This window comes from Lontra canadensis, unplaced genomic scaffold (genome assembly GCF_010015895.1).
Source record: "Lontra canadensis isolate GAN:19392208 unplaced genomic scaffold, GSC_riverotter_1.0 scaffold193, whole genome shotgun sequence".
In the NCBI taxonomy this organism is placed as follows: domain Eukaryota; kingdom Metazoa; phylum Chordata; class Mammalia; order Carnivora; family Mustelidae; genus Lontra; species Lontra canadensis.
In genome coordinates this window covers 619618-638751 of record NW_022631187.1, presented here as the reverse complement: position 1 = coordinate 638751, position 19134 = coordinate 619618, and the positions used below count along the sequence as shown (strand labels likewise).

Genomic DNA, 19134 nt, shown 5'->3' with positions numbered 1-19134 from the left:
CAAAGCCTTCATTTACCTTCCTGGGTAAAGTTTACCATTCCCTCAGGAGAACACATTTTTACTATACATGTCTCTTCCTTTAGTGCTACCTGTTTGCAGTTATTTTTGTTTGTGTCCATATCCCCCTTTAGATTATGAACTTCTTGAGAGCGGGGATTGTGACTTAGTCATCTTTGTATCTCTAATAACTAGCACAGTGCCTAGAACATTGTACCTATTCACTAAGCATTTGATGAAAAGGACTCCCAGGTGTGTGGGGTGAGATGAGGAAGAGTCCCAGGTTTGCCATTTGTTGCATGACTGGTTAGACGGCGAGAAAAATGAAAAAAGACAGTGCTGGAAGTGAAAAGGTTTGGCGCTGAAAGATGAATTCTGTTTTGTTTTGAATTTCTTGCAATGCCTTGTGGGTACTGGGTACAGCCCACTGGAGGTTATTTGGTACCCGGCCAAAATATAGCTTTGGGCCACAGGAGAGAGGTCTTGTTTGGAGATGCAGATTTGCAACTCATTCATTATAGTTTTTATTGGAACTCTAGGCTATATAAATTAACCTAAAGAGAGTTTGTATAGAGAGAAAAGACCTCAAGACAGTTTCAAGAGAAGATCTACATTTAATGGGTGGGTATTAGAAAAGCAGTCCCATTAAGTAGACTAGAAATGATTGAGAATGCGGAGCACAGTAGTTGCATGGCTCTGGGGCAGAGACTGGAGAAAGTTCCAGAGTTCCTTATACCCATTTTCTACCCATCCCCTCTTTTCAGCCTCAAGTCTGTCCCCTTTCTGATGTACCTGGTGCTGCCGCTAAATGACCAAATCAGCTCATTTCAATAGAGATTAGGACCATGGGCTTTGGAGCCAGACTCTGTGTATTTGAATCCTGACCCTGCCGCTTATTAGCTGTGTGACCTTGGACAACTTCCCTAACCTCTTTGTGCCTCGACTCTCATATATGTCAATATAGTGACAATCATACTTTATAGGACTGTTGTGAGGATGAGTTCGTATGTATAAAGTACCTAGAATAGTGTCTGGCTTATGTCAACACTATATAAACTTAGCTGTTATTATCACTGTCACCATTATCGTCCCCCTGCAGACTCTAGATTGAGGCTGCTTCTGTCTTGCTAAGTTAGTTACTACTTCTCTACCTATACTCTAAAAATATGTTAAAACCTCCTGTGTACTGATATTTCTCTCCTATGTTCTGTGATCTGGTGGGTGAGTACTTTTAAAATTCTGTTTACTGGTGTTTTAGGAGAGGGAGAGGAGAGAAGTGCTGGTGGTCAGTTTCCTGTGTCTGAACAGAACTCCCTATAATGTTCTGTGTTCTTTTTGTATATGAGTTTCTTTGCCATGTTGATTTCTATGAAGCTATGTCGATTTTTTTATTGGAATAATTTGTGACTAGATAATTACAGCTTTGTGTTTGGAAAGCCTTCTGTCCTTTTTTCCCTTTTAGACGTCCTGTTCCCAGAAAGTTAGCTGTCTTTTTTCCTGAATTTTGGAGATCTGTTTTCTTAACAGCTAGCATACTGGTGTATAACCATACCCCTTGGTCCCCAACCAACAGAATCCCATCATTTTACTTACATAATCAGTTCTTCCATGTGTGTCAGCTTGAAGCCCAAAACAACCATTTCCTTATTCACTCACAGTATCTTCTGAGTGAGGAAATTGTCATCAGAGTAGATTAGGAATTGATCAGATGCTCTGCTTTCAGCCTCACATAACTGAGTAGATATCCAAATCATCCAAGTTTGTCTACCCTATTCATAAAAACTTATGTGTAGGTAGGACTTTGTAGATCACATTAGATTTTTTATCATAGTCCCATGAGGTAAGGTATGATGTACACCTATTATACGAATAAAGGAAAGTTTCAGTGGCTTGTCCAAGATCACACATATTGGTAGGTGGCAGAGGCAGAGTTTGAACTAAGGTTCTGTATCCTAATCAGATTCCCTGTAACTCTATCCCTTCTCAGGATTTACTCCTGAGTTTTGTGAGCCATTGCAATAACAGATCTTTCCCTTTCTAACTAGGTGGACCGTATCAATACTATAATACTCTTTCTGTTTTCCACCCTGTCTTACTCAGCTACCTGCCTTAAGCTCGCAGATACTTTCTTCACCTATAGAGCAGAGTTTCTCAGCTGTGGCAAGATTGATATTTTAGATCAGATCATTTGCGAGGCTGTCCAGTGCCTTGGAGGATGTTTAGTGGCATCCTTGTCCTCTACCCACTAGATGCCAGTAGCACTCACTGCCACCCACAAATTGTGACAACTGAAATGTCTCTAGATATTGCCAAATGTCCCTTCGAAAGCAAAATTAATCCCCATTCGAGAGCTGCTTTATATGGAGCTACTTCATTTCTCTCCTACCTGGTTCTCCTCTCTTGTTACTTCTATTCTAGCGCTGAAACCTGTTGTAACATGCCTCCACGATACAAGTCATAGTTCCCTTTTAAGTTAAAATCTCTTTTCCTGATTTGTTGCCATAGTAAATAAATACCAAAAAATGTCGAGTAGTGTTCTTGATCCTCTCCTTGTTTGATCTGTTCTCAGTCTCAGAGAGAAAAACTTCTGATTTTATAATGCTATCTGGCCATTTTTCTCCATAACCATCCTCGATCAGAAATTTAAATCCCTGCAAATGTGTGCTTCCCAGTCTTTATGAAGTATACTCCATCCAGGTCAAGTATTTGTCATTTTAAAATCTCTTAACAACTGGAAATCAGATCCTGTTTTGTGATGGTTTCTTTCTAGAGATTCATTTCCCTTGCTCCTTTCTACTCCAAAACCCCGATTCTCATTTGAAGAAGAAGACAACGAGCCTCTTTATACCCAAGCATATGATTCTTGGTTAGATCCTAGTTGCCATAGAGTCTCCTCAGGGTTCATCTAGAATTTTTTATTGTTGTTCTTGCAGGAAACTATTGATGGAAGTTTTGCTCAGCAGGTTTGAAAAACCTCCCCATCTCTCCTTTACATCCCAGATGGGATATGAGCCAATAAGATGGCACAGTGTTCTGTTTGCCTCAAAGGGAATAGAAAAGGAAGGAGTGAACTAACACAAGAATTAGTACAGGTTTTGGCAAGCAGCTTTGGTAAATCCTGCTAGATTCTCCTTCACATCCTGATAGGCTAAATGGCCCTGAAAAATGGTATCCCTTGCAGTTAGCAATTAAGGGAAAAGAAAGGAAAGGTTGCTTGAGGGGACTGTTTTTGTTTGAGATTGGAGTGATTTGAGCATGTATATAGACTGAAAAGAAGGAATTCGTGAAGGGAAAAAAGTTGAAGATCTTAGAGAGAGGGAGAAGATCAAAGGGCCCAGGGTTCCAGAGAAAATGGAGGGAACAGAAACAAACCAGCAGAGCTGAAGGGGAAATAAAGGTAGTTATTTACTCCTTTGAAACAAGGAGAGGGATGCAGGAATCAGTAACAGCAAAGACAAGACTATGAGATGAGAGGGAAAACCTTCCCTTGTAGATAACTTTGATGTCCACGTTGTATTTGTTGAAGCCATCCACTAAGAGTGAAGGGAGATTGACGGTTTTGAAAATGACGAATGGTTAGAATAGCTGCTGTGGTGAAGTAGGGATGAGGAAGAAAAGACTGTCAATGACCAAAGGTTCAGCTAAAGTCAGATAGCAGCGTTTTATAATGAATGGATCGAGTCCATTTGGTTATGTGATTTTCTTCAGCATTGCAGCCTACAGAAACTTGTACGTATACACAGACACACACAGTCGGTTTAACTTGTGACTGGGAATTAACATGATGGGAAGGCAGAAGGTCATGGGTCTAGTGAGTATTTGGGAAAGCCTAACTGAAATGATCAATCACAGGGTCCAGTTTAAGGCCCAGGAGAGAACGATCTACTGGGAGTATTACAAAATGGCAGGGTGGGGCACCCGGGTGGCTCAGTGGGTTAAGCCTCTGCCTTTGGCTCAGGTCATGATCTCAGGGTCCTGGGATCGAGCCCCGAATCGGGCTGTCTGCTCAGCAGGGAGCCTACTTGCCCCTGTCTCTCTGCCTGCCTCTCTGCCTACTTGTGGTCTCTCTCTCTCTGTCAAATAAATAAATAAAATCTAGAAAGAAAGAAAGAAAGAAAGAAAGAAAGAAAGAAAGAAAGAAAGAAAAGAAGAGGCAGGGTGCACCTGGGTAGCTCAGTTGGTTAAGCATCTACCTTCGACTCAGGTCGTGATCCCCGGGTCCTGGGATCAAGTCCCACCTCAGGCTCCCAGCTCGGTGAGGGGTCTGCTTCGCCCTCTCCCTTTGCTTCTCCCCCCACTTGTGCTCTGTCTCATGCACTCTCTCTCTCAAATAAATAAATCTTAAAAAAAAAATAAAGTGTCAGTAGGGGCTCCTGGGTGGCTAAGTCGGTTAAGTGTCTGACTCTTCATTTCAGCTCAGGTCATGATCTCAGGGTCATGTGATCAAGCCGCACATTAGGCTCTGCACTCAGAGGGGAGTGTGCTTGAGATTTCTCTCCTTCTCCCTCTCCTTTTACCCCTCCCCCAACTGGCACTTGCATGCATGCACACATGCTCTCTCTCTCTCTCAAATAAAATCTTTTTTAAAAAGTGTCCAAAAAAAATGTCAGGGACGCCTGGGTGACTCAGTCCATTGGGTATCTGCCTTCAACTCACGTCACGATCCCACGGTCCTGGGATCGAGCCCTGCGTCAGGCTCCCTGCTCAGTGAGGGGACCTGCTTCTCCCTGTCCCTCTGCCTACCTTTCCCCTTGCTTGTGCCTGTGTGCTCTCTCTCTTTCTGTCAAATAAATAAAATCTTTTTTTAAAAAAGGTGTCAGTAAATTGGTGGTCTCAATAAGGGCGAAGAACAGGATTCATGAAAGAAATGAAAGGATTGTAGGATGCAGTCAGGAATTCTGGAGCTCAGGATCTTGTAGATCTGATTGTTTCTGGTTATAGGGGAGTCTAAAGTATGACCGAGTAAGTAAAAGATAGAGTAGCCTTAACAAAAATGATCCCATTTCTTTAGCATTTAATTCTGTACAAGTATCTTATTTCATTCCCCACTACAACCCAATGAGGTAGATAGATTTGTCTCGTTTTAGAGCAGAACTTCACCCAAATCGTATAGGTAGTCAGTGGTAGAGCCAGGATTAGAACCTATCTCTATGTGATGTCAAAAGCCCATGCACTTAACCACTATACTGTACAGCCTTTACACAACAAATGTAATCATGAGAAAATCAGGGGCTTTAGAAGGACCTCCGAGATTATTACAGGATTTAAAAAGCAAACCTTGGAATTAAAGAAGTGGAAAAGAATCTTTGCCCTTTTTAAAAGCAACAAGAGAACATGTATTCCTGTGTGGTGTCATAGAAAGAGCATAGGACTTAAGTGAGATCCTGAAATGGAATGTCAGGCCTACAACTCACCAGCTGTTTGACCTTAGACAAGTCAGTGAACCTCTGTGCTGATTGCCTTATCTGTAAGGTGAGAATGATAGTAAAAATAGTTTAGCAAGATGACAATAAAAAATAGCTGTTCATCTAATTTCTCCATGTTAATTTAAGGATTAAATGTGATAATGGATGTAAAAAGTAAATATACAAATGCTGTTGTCATGGTGATAGTTATCTGTGTGTCTACTTTGTTTCCATGGGAAAGGGCAAGAAGTGCCAGCAAATTCAGTGTGCATATCCAACATTTAGACCTCTGTCCTCAGAAGTGAATAGGATCAAGAAGTTTCCTTAAGATTGATGATGTAAGATTTCTGTAGGGTTTTCATTTTAAGCAGGTATATATTTTATGCAAGTATATGTTCAATACTTTACCAAGCAATGTAAATTTCCTTTCCTGCTATTAGGTATTAATATTAACCGAGGCCTCCTGTGCTTGGGAAATGTAATCAGTGCTCTTGGAGATGACAAAAAGGGTGGCTTTGTGCCCTACAGAGATTCCAAGTTGACTCGACTGCTTCAAGGTAAGCCCAAAGTTTCTCAAAATAAGAGAGTGACCCAGGGACACCTGGGTGGCTCAGTGGGTTAAGCTGCTGCCTTCAGCTCAGGTCATGATCCTAGGGTCCTGGGATTGAGTCCCACATCGGGCTCCTTGCTCAGCGGGGAGCCTGCTTCTCTCTCTGCCTGCCACTCTGCCTACGTGTGCGTGTTCTCTCTCTCTCTCTGACAAATAAATAAAATCTTTAAAAAAAAAAAAAAAGAGAGAGTGACCCAGAATAATAGTGCTGAGAAGGTGAAGACAGGACAGGTAAACAGATTTTTGGACTATCACATACAGAGCTGTCTAAATGATAAAGAGCTTTGAAATAGACCTGTTGGCAATCAGGCTTCTATGATAATGGAAAGATGTCTTCATCTATGGCTTTGAGAGCCAAGAAATCTATAGAATGACAACTGTGCTTAGTCCTCTCTCCCTGAAAATGAATCTGATTACTGTTTATTAGTGCCTGTTAAGCAGAATTAAAACCTACCTAGAGGGGGCATCCTAAGAATGTTTAATTCTAATAGTGGCTCCTAATTTACCCGGGTCAGGCCCCAGTTATTTTAAATTGATTAAGTGCTGAAATCACAATCTTAACAAGGGGGACACATGGAATAGGATTCTAAACTATATCATTTACACATCAAAAATTTTAGTATTTTTCTATCAACACAAATAGGAAATTTGCAGATTCTTAAGAATTTTTTTTCTTAGGATTTAAGAGCTCTGAGTTTGAAGCCACCAACCCAAATGGTCAGCTCTGCTTACATCCTACTTGTTTGCTTTTATTTCCTCCTGTTGTTCTTTTTCAGATTCTCTGGGAGGTAATAGCCATACTCTTATGATCGCCTGTGTGAGTCCTGCTGACTCCAATCTAGAAGAAACATTAAATACCCTTCGCTATGCTGACAGAGCAAGAAAAATAAAGAACAAACCTGTTGTTAATATTGATCCCCAGACAGCTGAACTTAATCATCTGAAGCAACAGGTACAAGAGCCTTAAAATTTGTTGGGAAAAATTATAAGTATGTGAGTGGAATGATGGATCTTCTGTTTCTCAGCTTCTCTACCAGAGGTTTAGAGATGATATCTAAGCATTCTGTTAGTTTGGGAAAATCTTAAAGTAATTCCTATTGACATGTTTATCATCATATGTAAGGTTTGAGGGTAGCGTTAGAGATTTCGCTGACAAAGAAGTGAGCAGTGAGAGATGAGGCAAGAGAGGTGGACAAGAATCAGATCATGAAAGTCCTTATATGACCTCATAGAGGATTTGGAATTTAACCCGAGAACTGTACGGAGCCACTGAAAGATTTTAAGTAAGTGGGTGACACGGTGAAATGTGTGTTTTAGGGAGATCACTCTAGCAAGCACAAAGAAAGTGGATTAGAAGTGGGTATGACTAGAAGTAAGAAAATAAACTACACCAGTACCCACCCCCTTATCCATGGTTTCACTTTCCACAGTTCCAGTTACCCATGGTTAACCATGGTCTGGATGCAGATGATTCTCCCTTCTCATAGATTGTCAGAAAGTTAATAGTAGCCTAATGCTACATCACAATGCCTGTGTCATTCACCCCACTTAGACACTCAACTCATAGATATTTTATCATCTTATATCACAAGAAGGGTAAGGACAGTATCTCGATAAGACATTTGTGGGGGACCACAGTCACATAACTGTTATTATGGTATACCATTATAATTGGCCTATTTTATTGTTAGTTATTATTGTCAATCTCTTATTTGCCTCATTTTGAAATTAAACTTTATCATAGGTATATAGGAAAAAGCACTGTACATATAGAGTTCAGTACTAGCCACCATTTCAAGCATCCACTCGGGGTCTGGGAACATATCTCCCACAGATCTGTTGTAGGCTATTATAATAACCCAGGTGAGAACTATGGCCTGAACTAAAGACAGTGGCCATAGAAATAAAGAGAAGGGTACAAATTAGAAAGAAAAATTATTAGAGCTTGCTTAGTAACATTTGATATGGAAGGGAGAATCAAGGCTTTTCTCGGGTTTCTTGCTTGGACAACTGTTTAAACGGTAGTACCAATCATTGAGTCAGGGCATACAGGAGGAAAAACAAAATGAGGTGGGAAAATGGAAACAATGAGATTCACTTTGGGACATTTTGAATTTGAAGAGCTTGGGGGACATCTGAGTACAGTTGTTCAAACATAGCTGGCCATGGGTTTAACATAGAGAGGTCTGAACAGATTTGAGAGTCATTAGCATTTAGATGGAATCTGAAATTATACAGTGGACAAGATCAAAGAGTACATGGTGCATTCAGGGTACTTAGTAAATATTTGCTGAATGGGTGAATGGCCAAGAAGAGAAGAAGGCCAAAGACAAAACTCTGGGGATACAGCAGTATTTAAGGAATGGGGAAAAAAGGGAAGACACAAAGAGAGTGAGAAGGAGCCAACAGGTAGGAAGAAAAGCAGTGATATCATGGGAGACAAAGGAAGAAAGTTTTGAGGACCATTAAAAGTATAAATTTATAAAATGTAAAGATAAGGACTGGAAAGTGGTTGGTTGGTTGGTTGGTTGTTTAAGCAACAAGGTGACCTCAGTGAGAGGAGGGTCAGGGGAATGATAGGAGGAGATTGTTGTGGGCTAGTCAGTGAATGCTGGGTAGGGAAGTGGAAGAAGCTGGTAGGCTCTTTTGAGAAGGCAAGATGAAAGAAGACAGTAGCTAGGTAGTCAAGGGCCAAAGGTTATAGGTCTGTTTGTTTTTAAAAATATGCAAGAGACTTGAACAAGTGAAAGAACCAGTTGGAAGAGAGTGAAACTGAGAATAGGCACTAGTTGCTAAGGGATCATCTCTAAGTAGTTGAGATCCTGAGCACAAATGAAGAGGGATTGGCTTTAGACCAGCAACAGGATACCTGCCACCAAGACTGGAAGGAAAGAGGTTAGGATAGGAAGAATACAGTGATGGTAATTTAGAGGGAGAAAAAGGGAAATTGAGGGATTTTCAGCCTGACAACATTTACCTTCTCAGTATAGGAGGCAAGGTCATCTTCTAAGAACAAGCAACCAGATAATAGGGTAGAGGGATTGAAGAGGCCACAGAGGCTTGAAATCGTGGAAATGGAAGAGGTAGCAGACAAGGCATATGCATCTGTGGTAATATCCATACAAATGGTTGTGTAACAGCTCAGTGACTCTGGTAGAGGAGATGAAAAGGGAGGTAGTTAGTTGGACTGATCCAGGCTTGGGAGAGGGGTCAAGTTTTCTTGCCTTCCAGGGTATAGTACTCTTCCCACACTGTGCACTGCTTCCCAGCTGTGAAGTGCTTATTCCGTCTCTGGCCTTCCTCCTTGGTGATAAGAGCTACTATTTAGTTAGTCTAAAGCTTCCCCTTCCCTTCTCTTCCTCTAACTCCCTCCCTCCTAGGGGTCACTGTAGAAAATATAAGTAATTTACCTGTTAACAGTATCATCTCAATTATGAAATAACCATACTCAGTTCTGTCCCTCCATTTTCTTTCATGTGTATTATTATTGCCAAGAACACTCTTCTTCCTAGTCATTTATTTGTTCATTCATTCCAATAATAAATCTATATTGAATGCTACTATGTGCCAGGTACTATGCTGGGATACGTGGCTGAACAAAGCAAACATGGTTTCTGCCTTCGTGGAACTTAAGGCCTAAGTGGGAGAAGCAAATGCCAAATACATAAGCATACCAACATATCATTTTCTAAAATGAGATTGTGTGCTATTATTAGGGTAGTATGACATTATAGAACAGGGTCTTCTCTTAGGTATCAAAGCTGAGAAGTCTTCCCTGAGGTAGCAATGTTGGAATTGAGATCTGAGGGACTGACTAGGACTTATCTATGCAGAAAAGAAGGAAGAGGCTTCCAGAGAAAAGAAAAAGCATTTGTGGCTAAGTATAGTGGTTAAGAGCATTGCACGTCAGTCAGACTGCCCACATTCGGATGCTGGCTTTATAACTCACTGGCTATGTACCCTGGCCAAGTTCTCTGTGCCTCAGTTACCCTAACTATAAAATGGAAATAATTGTGGTGCCTGGGTGGCTTAGTTTGTTAAGCGTCTGCCTTCAGCTCAGGTCAGACCCCAGGGTCCTGGGATCCAGCCCCACATCAGGCTCCCTGCTTCTCCTCCTCCCTCTGCCATTTCCCCCTGCTTGTGCTCTCTGTCTTTCTCTCTCTGTCTCTCTGTCAAATCAATAAATAAAATCTTTGAAAAAAAATAGAAATAATTGTACCTGCCTCGTAGAGTTTTTGTGAGGGTTAGATGAATTAATACACAGAAAACACTTAGAGCAGTGCCAGGCATATTCCAAGTCTGAAAAGGTCCTGATTTAGGAAGGCGTATTGTGCATTTGAAGAACTGAAGGAATGCCGGTGTGGCTAGAGCAGAGGGAGCCAGGAAAGTGTATTCCAATACGAAGACTGGAGAAGAAGCAGATACCTGATAGAGGACTGGATGATGTTAAAAATGATGTTAAGCAGGGTGGTAACAGGGACAATTTCCATTTTGAAATGATGGTCTGGCTACTGTGTAGAAATGAATTATAGTGGAGCAAGAGTAGATTCATCGAGAAGATGTTAAGAAGTTACTCAGTGGTCCACATGAGAGATAAATGGTGGCTTGGACTTAGGGTGGTGGTGGTGGTGATGGAAAGAATTGACCAGTGGCTTAGATAAGAGGATGAGGGTTTGGCACCCAGATTTCTGCATGTGAAACTGCACGTTCCCTGACCCGGAGTGCACTAGAAAAGGACCAGGTTTCGGGATAGCAGACAGCCAAGTGGGACTATGAAGTAGATGAACATAAAGCTCTAAATTCAGAAAGATTTGTGTTTGAGATAAATTTGGGAGTCACTACTTTATAGATGGTAACTGAAACCATTAGACAGAGAGACTTCAAGGAGAGAGTATAATATAAAGCAAGAAGACTGATACTGAACTTTGAGGATTTATCATCTAAAGGACAATTGGCACAAAGATTAACCAAGAAAGAGCCTTAGAAGATCAGCTGGAAGTGTAGAAGGAAAGGCAGGAAAGTATGGTGTCCAGTAAACCACATGCTAGCAAACAGTGAAGTAAAACGAAGACCGAAAAATGCCCATAGATTATAGTGACATGCAGATCATTGGTGACCTTAGCAAGAGTTGTTTCAGTGGAATGCTATGGGCAGAAATCAGATTAGAGGATTCTGTGGAGCAAGTGCAAGGGGTGAACAAAAGGAAATGGTGACGATGAGTTTAGACTGTTCTCTCAAACTTTGTGAAGGGGAAAAGTAGGGCAAAAGAGGAAGTGGGATTGAGAAGGGTGCTTTTGCTTTAAGACCGGAGAGACTTGAACACGTTTTAATCTCTTTTGTTTAGATTTTATTTATTTATTAGAGAGAGAACATGTACGCATGCATGAGCAGGGGGGAAGGACAGAGGGAGAGGGAGAAGCAGACTCCCCCCACTGGGTAGAGAACCCGACACGGGGCTTGATCCCAGGACCCTGAGATCATGACCTGAGCCGAAGGCAGACGCTTAACCAACTGAGCCACCCAGGTGCCCCGAACATGTTTTAATCTTAATAGAAATGATCCTGTAGAAATGGAGAAGTCAAAGATATAGAAGAGAGAAGGGTTAACAAAGTATGATTGATCAGGAGACAAGAAGAGTTGGGATCCAAAGCATAAGCAATGAGATTGGTCACAGGAGGCAGAACAGCTCCTCTATGCGTCATAGGAGGGAATGGAAGAGGATCGTTATTCGCACACTCTGGTTTAACATCCAACCCCAGGAAGCTTCTTTTTGACACTTGTGGAATTTCATTATCTTGCTTCTTCTCAGAACCCTAAAGTACTTAACTGTACTTCATGAACTGGCATCCTCTCTCCTGTATTGTTTCTTACCATTTCAAGCCGTAGGCTTATCATTGTAAACTTGAGAATAAAACATGAGAGTTTATTCACATCTCCCTCATGTTACCTAGCCCGGTGCTGAGTTTGGTTTTTTAAAAATAGATGCTCAATAAAAAGTCATTAAGACGCTCAGATAAAGGGACAGCTCATCTTATAAGTACTAGTCATTCATATAATGCTGTTTGGACTTTTGTCACTGAATCATCAACCCTGATGCTTTCCATGATGCCTAAAATATGCCTTAGATTTCATAGGTATCAAGTAAAATTACACTACGGCTAATTGTAGTAATTTAGCGGATAAGGGATAAGTAGCTTTTGATCGGTGATTAGCTGACTATTTTTCTTTGCTTTTCCCAGGTACAACAGCTACAGGTTTTGTTGCTACAAGCCCATGGAGGCACACTGCCTGGATCTATAAAGTAAGAGTCATAGATTAATTTTAAATGTACATTTTAGCAGAGGCCATTTCTCCTGATGGTTGTTTCCCCCGATATACTCAAGTTTCTGGCAGCACTTAGTATCAAGGCAGGGAGCTTGTCAAACTTGCTAGTTAGCTTTGAGGCCGCCTGATGTGGTAGAAAGAACATGGGTTCTGGCCTCAGAAATTTATTAATTGGAATTCTCCTGTGAAGAAGAGCTATTTCTTCCTATTTATTTATGTATTTATTTCCATATAGACACATGTGACACATTTTACTCTATGGGTTAACACCCAGTACTACCATTATTTGTCTTATTGCTCAAATTGTTCGTGCTTTGTCCAGTAGGAGCTCCTTCAGGATGGTTCGTATTTCTTTAATATACCCTCTAGTAGTTTTTTGGTGTTTTTTTTTTTTTTAAGATTTGTTCATCCTTTCTAGAGAGAAAGAGAGAGAGTGTGTGTGCGTGGTGGGGGACAGAGGCAGGTGGAGAGGGAGAGAGAATCCTCTGACTCCCTGCCAAACACGGAGGCCCATGTGGAGCTCTATTCCAGGACCCCGAGAACAAACCCAAACCGAAATCCAGAGTCTGCAACTCAACCAACTGAGCCACCTAGGCTCCCCAACCCTCTAGCTTTTAAGCATTTCCAGGAGATGTCCACACCCATCTTGTATTTTACTTGCCCCAGTTCTAGAATCAACCATATCTCAAGAGAGCCCTGATTTTTTTTATTGGAAAATATTGCTTAGAAACCCACTCTGGGTGCTAGGTATGCTCGTTGTTACTGGGGTGTCACTGAGTCCCTCTCAGTGGGTAGAACTAGGAAATATCTGTATGCCTAGTAATGCACACATATGCTCACATGTATATTTTTATATCCCATCTGTATATACATTAAAAGCCATGATTTTATACCAATACCTATGATACCAGTCCAGCACTACAGAGTTCACTTTAGCCTTCCTCCTCCCCTTATTTATAACTTCTTTTTCCAACAGTGAGAAACCAGCTGCAATCTCTTTTCTTACTTGTTCAGTTCTAGTATACACATAAAGTAGTTTCAGAATTGCTAGCCCATACCCCAGTGAGAAACACTTTTATGAACTAGATTACATTTATGTACAGTTCTTTTGTCTTTAGGCTTAATGTATCCAGGCAAGATACTGGTTCCCACAGTTACTGTTTGTATTCCATTTTAGGTTTCCCCCTACATCTTCATTGGTTTTAACTGTTTGTTTATATTCTGAGTATGTGAAGGATATATGAAATACTATGATGCTCTTAAGAGTCAGAGTTATACAACAAGAAATACTCAACAGTGAAATGTGAATCAAAACCACAGTGAAATATCACCGTATACCCATGAGGATCACTAATATAAAAAAAACTGAGGGGCACCTGGGTGGCTGAGTTGCTAAAATGTCTGACTTCAGATCAGGGTCCTGGGATTGAACCCAATGTCTGGCTCCCTGCTAAGTGGAGAGTCTGCTTTTCCCTCTGCCCCTCCCCCTGCTCATGCGCGCGCTCTCTCTCTCTCTCTCAAGTAAAATAAAATCTTTTAAAAAAACTGAATAACAAATATTGGCAAAGATGTGGAAAAATAAGAAGCTTTGTACACTGCTGGAAAGATTGTAAAATGATATAACTGCTATGGAAAACAGTATGGAGGTTCCTCAGAAAGTTAAAAATAGAACTACCACATGATCCAGCAATCCCACTTCTGGTTATATATCCAAAATAATTGAAAGCAGGGTTTTAAAGAAATATCTGTACACCCATGTTCATAGCAGCAATATTCACACTATTCTCAATAGGCAGGAAGTGGAAGCAACACAAATGTCTACCAGTGGATGAATGGATAAAGCAAATATGCAAATGTGTGTGTGTGTGTGTGTGTGTGTGTGTGTGTGTGTGTAGTGAAATATTATTCAACCTTAAAAGAGGGAAATCCTTATGGACATTGGGGAGGGTATGTGCGATGGTGAGTGCTGTGAAGTGTGTAAACCTGGCGATTCACAGACCTGTACCCCTGGAGAAAAAAGTATATGTTTATAAAAAATAAAATTTAAAAAAATACAAAAAAAGAGGGAAATCCTAGTACATGTTATAGCATGAGTGAAACTTGAGGACATTATGCTAAGTGAAATAAATCAGTCACAAAAAAATACTGTTTCCATTCATATGAGATACTTAGAGAAATCAAATTCATAGAAACAGAAAGTTTCACAAGATAAAAGTTCTGGAGATCTGTTTTATGACAACGTAAATGCACTTTACTCAACTGTTTACTTAACAATGGATAAGACAGTAAGTTTTATATGTTGTTTTTAAAGATTCATTTATTTATTTTAGAGAGAGACAGAGAGCATCCACCAGTTGGGGGAAGGGACAGAGGGAGAAGTAAGGAATCTCAACCAGACCCCCCGCTGAGCATGGAGCCTGAGGCAGAGCTCGATCTCAAGATCATGACCAGCGCTGAAACCAAGAGTCAGACGCTTAACCATTTGAGCCACCCAGGCACCCCAGTTTTATATGTTTTCACACAATTTTAAAAAGGAAGAACCCACAGGGGCGCCTGGGTGGCTCAGTGGGTTAAAGCCTCTGCCTTCGGCTCAGGTCATGATCTCAGGGTCCTGGGATCAAGGCCCACATCAGGCTCTCTGCTTAGCATGGAGCTTGCTTCTTCCTCTCTCTCTGCCTGCTTCTCTGCCTACTTGTGATCTCTGTCTGTCAAATAAATAAATAAAATCTTTAAAAAAAAAAAAAAAGAAGAACCCACAAAAGAACTAGAGGAAAACATAGGGCAAAGGCCTATGTCCATATAGGTGAACATAAAGAACAGTGTAGAAATAAAAGCAATGGCAGGGGGCACCTGGGTAGCTTAGTCAGTTAAGTGTCTGCCTTCGGCTAGGGTTGTGACCCCAGGGCCCTGGGACCAAGCCCCATGTCAGGCTCTCTACTCAGTGGGGAGGAAGCCTGCTTTTCCTTCTCCCTCTGCCATTCCCCGCTTCTGTTCTCTGGGTCTATCAAATAAATAAATAATAAAATATTTTAAGAAAATACATAAAAGCAATGGCAGAAAACTGAAAGAATAGACTTGGGGGACACTGGGAACAGGGGGTTGTGGAATGGGTGTAAGTTTCAGTTTTGCAAGATGAAAAATTTCTGGAGATCCAGTGTACAATAATGTGAATATACTTAAGACTACTGAACTGTATGTACGCTTAAGAAACGGTGAAGATGGTAAATTTTGTTACATGTTTTTTATTTACCCCATTTTTTTTAAATACTCAGGGAAATGTCATTTCCTCTTCATCCCTGCTATCCTATTCCCATCGCACCCTATTTCTACCACTTTTCTCCTTCCTTTGTATTTAACCAATCTCTTTAGTTTCTGGCTTGACCTTCCTATATTTCTCCTGTACAAATGAGCATATACTTATATATATTTTTTCATATCCTCTCCTTATATGAATGGTAGTATACCACAGATAGTCTTTGTGGCTTTCCACTTCTCAGCATTTCCTGGAAATCACTTTTACCAGTTCATAGACATCTTCCTCACTTTTTCACAGCTGCATGGTATTCTTCTTAGTGTACACATGCCAAACATATTAATTCAATGACTTTTCCTATGTATGGATATTTAGGTTGTTTCCAGTATTTTGTAATTACAAACATTCTGCAGTGAATAACCTTGTGTTATTCAGTTTTCATGTTATTAGTGGTCTATCTTCAGGGTAGATTTCTAGAAATGGGATTGCTGAGGCAAAACATAAGGGCTTGTATGATTTTGTTAGATATTGCCTTATTGCCATATTCCCTTCCAGAAGGGGTGCACCAGTTTGCATTCCCAACAACAGCATATGAGAGCGCTTGTTTCCCCAAGGCCTCACCAGAGGATTGTGTTGTCATGCTTTTTCTCTGCCAGTCTCATAGGTGAGGCGTACTATCTCAGTATCTTGTTTTAATTTTCATTTCTTTAATTATGAGTGGATTTGAGCATTTTTTTCATATGTTTCAGGACCATTTCTATCTCTTTCCGATGAGCTATCTGTTCACATGTCCCATTTTTTCCTATCAGGGTTTTTGATCCTTTGGACCTTATTGAAAAAATTGTGATGAAATATACATAAAATTAAATTCACCATTTTAACCATTTTCAAGTATACATTTCAGTGGCACTAAGTATATTCACACTATTGTACAGCCATCACCACCATCTATCTATCATCTAAAACTTCTTTCATCCTGCAAAATTGAAAGTCTATACCTGTTAAACAATAACTCCCCACTTTCCCCTCTCCCTTCAGTCCTGGCCATCACCATACTACTTTCATTTAATTATTTTAAGCACTTCATATGAATAAAATCATGTAATATTTGTCCTTTCGTGACTGTCTTGTTTCACTTAGCATAATATCCTCAAGTTTCATCCATGTCGTAGCATATGTCAGAATGCCCTTTCTTTTAAAGGCTGGATACTATCCCATTGTACATGTATACCACATATTTTGTATCCATTCATCTGTCAGGGGACACAGATTACTTCCACCTTTTGGCTACAGTGAATAATGCTGCCATGAATGATTTAAGATCCTGCTTTCAATTCTTTGGGTATAGACCCAAAGCTGGAATAGCTGGATCATATAGTAATTCTATTTTTAATTTTTTAATAAGATTGCCATACTATTTTACATAGTGGCTACCCCATATTGCATTCCTACCAGCAGTGCCCAAGAGTGACAGTCTCTTCAAATCCTTACCAAACACTTGCTATTTTCTGTTTTTACTATTATTTTTTTAAAGATTGTATTTATTTATCATTTGAGAGAGAGAAAGACAAAGATAGCGAGAGAGAGAGCACGAGTGGGGAGGAGAGAGCGTGAAGCAGGCTCCCTGCTGAGCAAGGAGCCTGATGCAGGGCTCAATCCCAGGACCCTGGGATCATGACCTGGGCTGAAGGCAGCATCTTAAGCGACTGAGCCACCCATGTGCCCCTCTGCTTTAAAAAAAATAATAATAGCCACCCTAATTCTGGCCCTTATTTTTAACAGTTCTTTATATATTCATGATGTTAGTCCTTTGGCTGTAGTGTGTGTTGCAAATATTTTCTCCTAATTTGTTCTCTTTGTCTTTGTTTATGGGGCTTTTGTTACACAAAAATTTTTAATTTTTATGTAGTAAAGTTAGTCAAATTTTTATTGCTTTCTGTTTTTTTTAGCAGCTTTATTGATCATGTAATTTACATACCATAAAAGTCACTTACTATAAGTGTATAATTCAGTGGTTTTCAGTAAATTTAGAGTGGTACAATTATCACCACAAAATCCAATTTTTTCCCCTTTTTTTCTTTTTTCTTTTTTTATTATATTCAGTTACCAATTTTAGAATATTTCATGCCCATTTGCTGTTACTTCTATTCCCACTCCCAGCCCCAGGCAACCAATAATCTGCTTTCTATTTCCATGGATTTGCCCATTATGGACATTTTATACACGTGGAGTCATGCAGTATGTGGACTTTTTTGTCAGCTTCTACCTGTAATGTTTTTTTTCCTAACTGAAGTATAGTTGATATACAATGTTATATTAGTTTCAAGTTTACAACATAGTGATTCAACAATTCTATAGATTACACGGTGCTCACCAGCATAAGTGTAGTCACCATCTGCCACCATACAAAGTTATTACAATATTATTGACTATATACCCTATTTCATCCCCATGACATTTATTTTGTAACTGGAAATTTGTGCCTCTTAAATCCCTTCACCTATTTCACTCATCCTCTCACCCCCCTCCACTCTAGCAACCACCAGTTTGTTCTATAAATTTCTGGCTCTGTTTCTGCTTTCAGTTTGTTTTGTTTTTGTTTTTTAGATTCCACATATAAGTGGAAGCAATGGTATTTGTCTTTGTCTGACTTATTTTACTTACCATTATGCCCTCTAGCTCCATCCACATCATTGCAAATGGCAAGATTTCATTCTTTTTTATGGCTGAGTAGTAATTCCATTGTATATATAGACTACATCTCATTTTTTTGAGGATAGCTGACACACAATATTATATTACTTTCAGGTACACAACATAGTGATTTAACTTCTCTAAACATATGATACACTCATCTCTACCTATAACATTTTTGAGATTCATGTATGTTTTACCACTTCATATCATTTAACTTTAATTTTATTTAATTTATAATTATAAATAAATATAAATGTATTTAATTTATTAATTTTATTTAATTATTTAATTTTAACTAATTTAATTTAATTTTAATTAACTTCTTATCATTTTTATTGCTGAGTAGTATTCCACTGTCTAGATTACCCATTTTTTATCTATCTGTTGACTGGCTGATGGACTTCTGAGTTGTTTCAGCATTTTGGCTATTATGAATTTTGCTGTTATGAACATTTACTTGCAAGTTTTTATATGGTCATATCTTTTTTATTGGGCAGATATCTAGAAGTAGAATTGTTGGGGTGCATCTTAAATTTTTCAAGAAGTTGCTGAACTGTTTTCCAAAGTGGCTCTGGTGTTTACATCCTCCTCATGCTTCTGGATTTTGAATCATAATTAGACTATTTTTCCCTACACCAAGGCTAAAGAGGGATTTGCCCATGTTTCTTTCTAGAACTTATGTTGGTTTTATTTTTTACCTTTCATGTTTTCATTTGGAGTTTATTCTTAAGTATGTGTGAGCCTATTTTATTTTAATATACTCATTTTCAATAACTTAATCATTTTTCTCATTTTAAAGGGGTACATTGCTTCTTGTAGAACATTTAGAAAAGTATAAAGAATAAATC

At 39.7% G+C, this 19134-nt stretch overlaps 1 protein-coding gene across 5 annotated transcripts in view; it reads left to right on the top strand.

Moving 5' to 3' along the window:
* The window catches only part of KIF4A (kinesin family member 4A), a 114763-nt gene that overhangs the window by 37002 nt on the left and 58627 nt on the right, over positions 1 to 19134 (top strand). For all 5 annotated transcript variants that reach the window (XM_032847748.1, XM_032847744.1, XM_032847749.1 and 2 more), the window contains 3 exons: positions 5843 to 5959; positions 6789 to 6964; positions 12252 to 12313. In XM_032847748.1, the coding sequence (XP_032703639.1) occupies positions 5843 to 5959; positions 6789 to 6964; positions 12252 to 12313 (355 nt within the window). The remainder of the gene's footprint in view (positions 1 to 5842; positions 5960 to 6788; positions 6965 to 12251; positions 12314 to 19134) is intronic.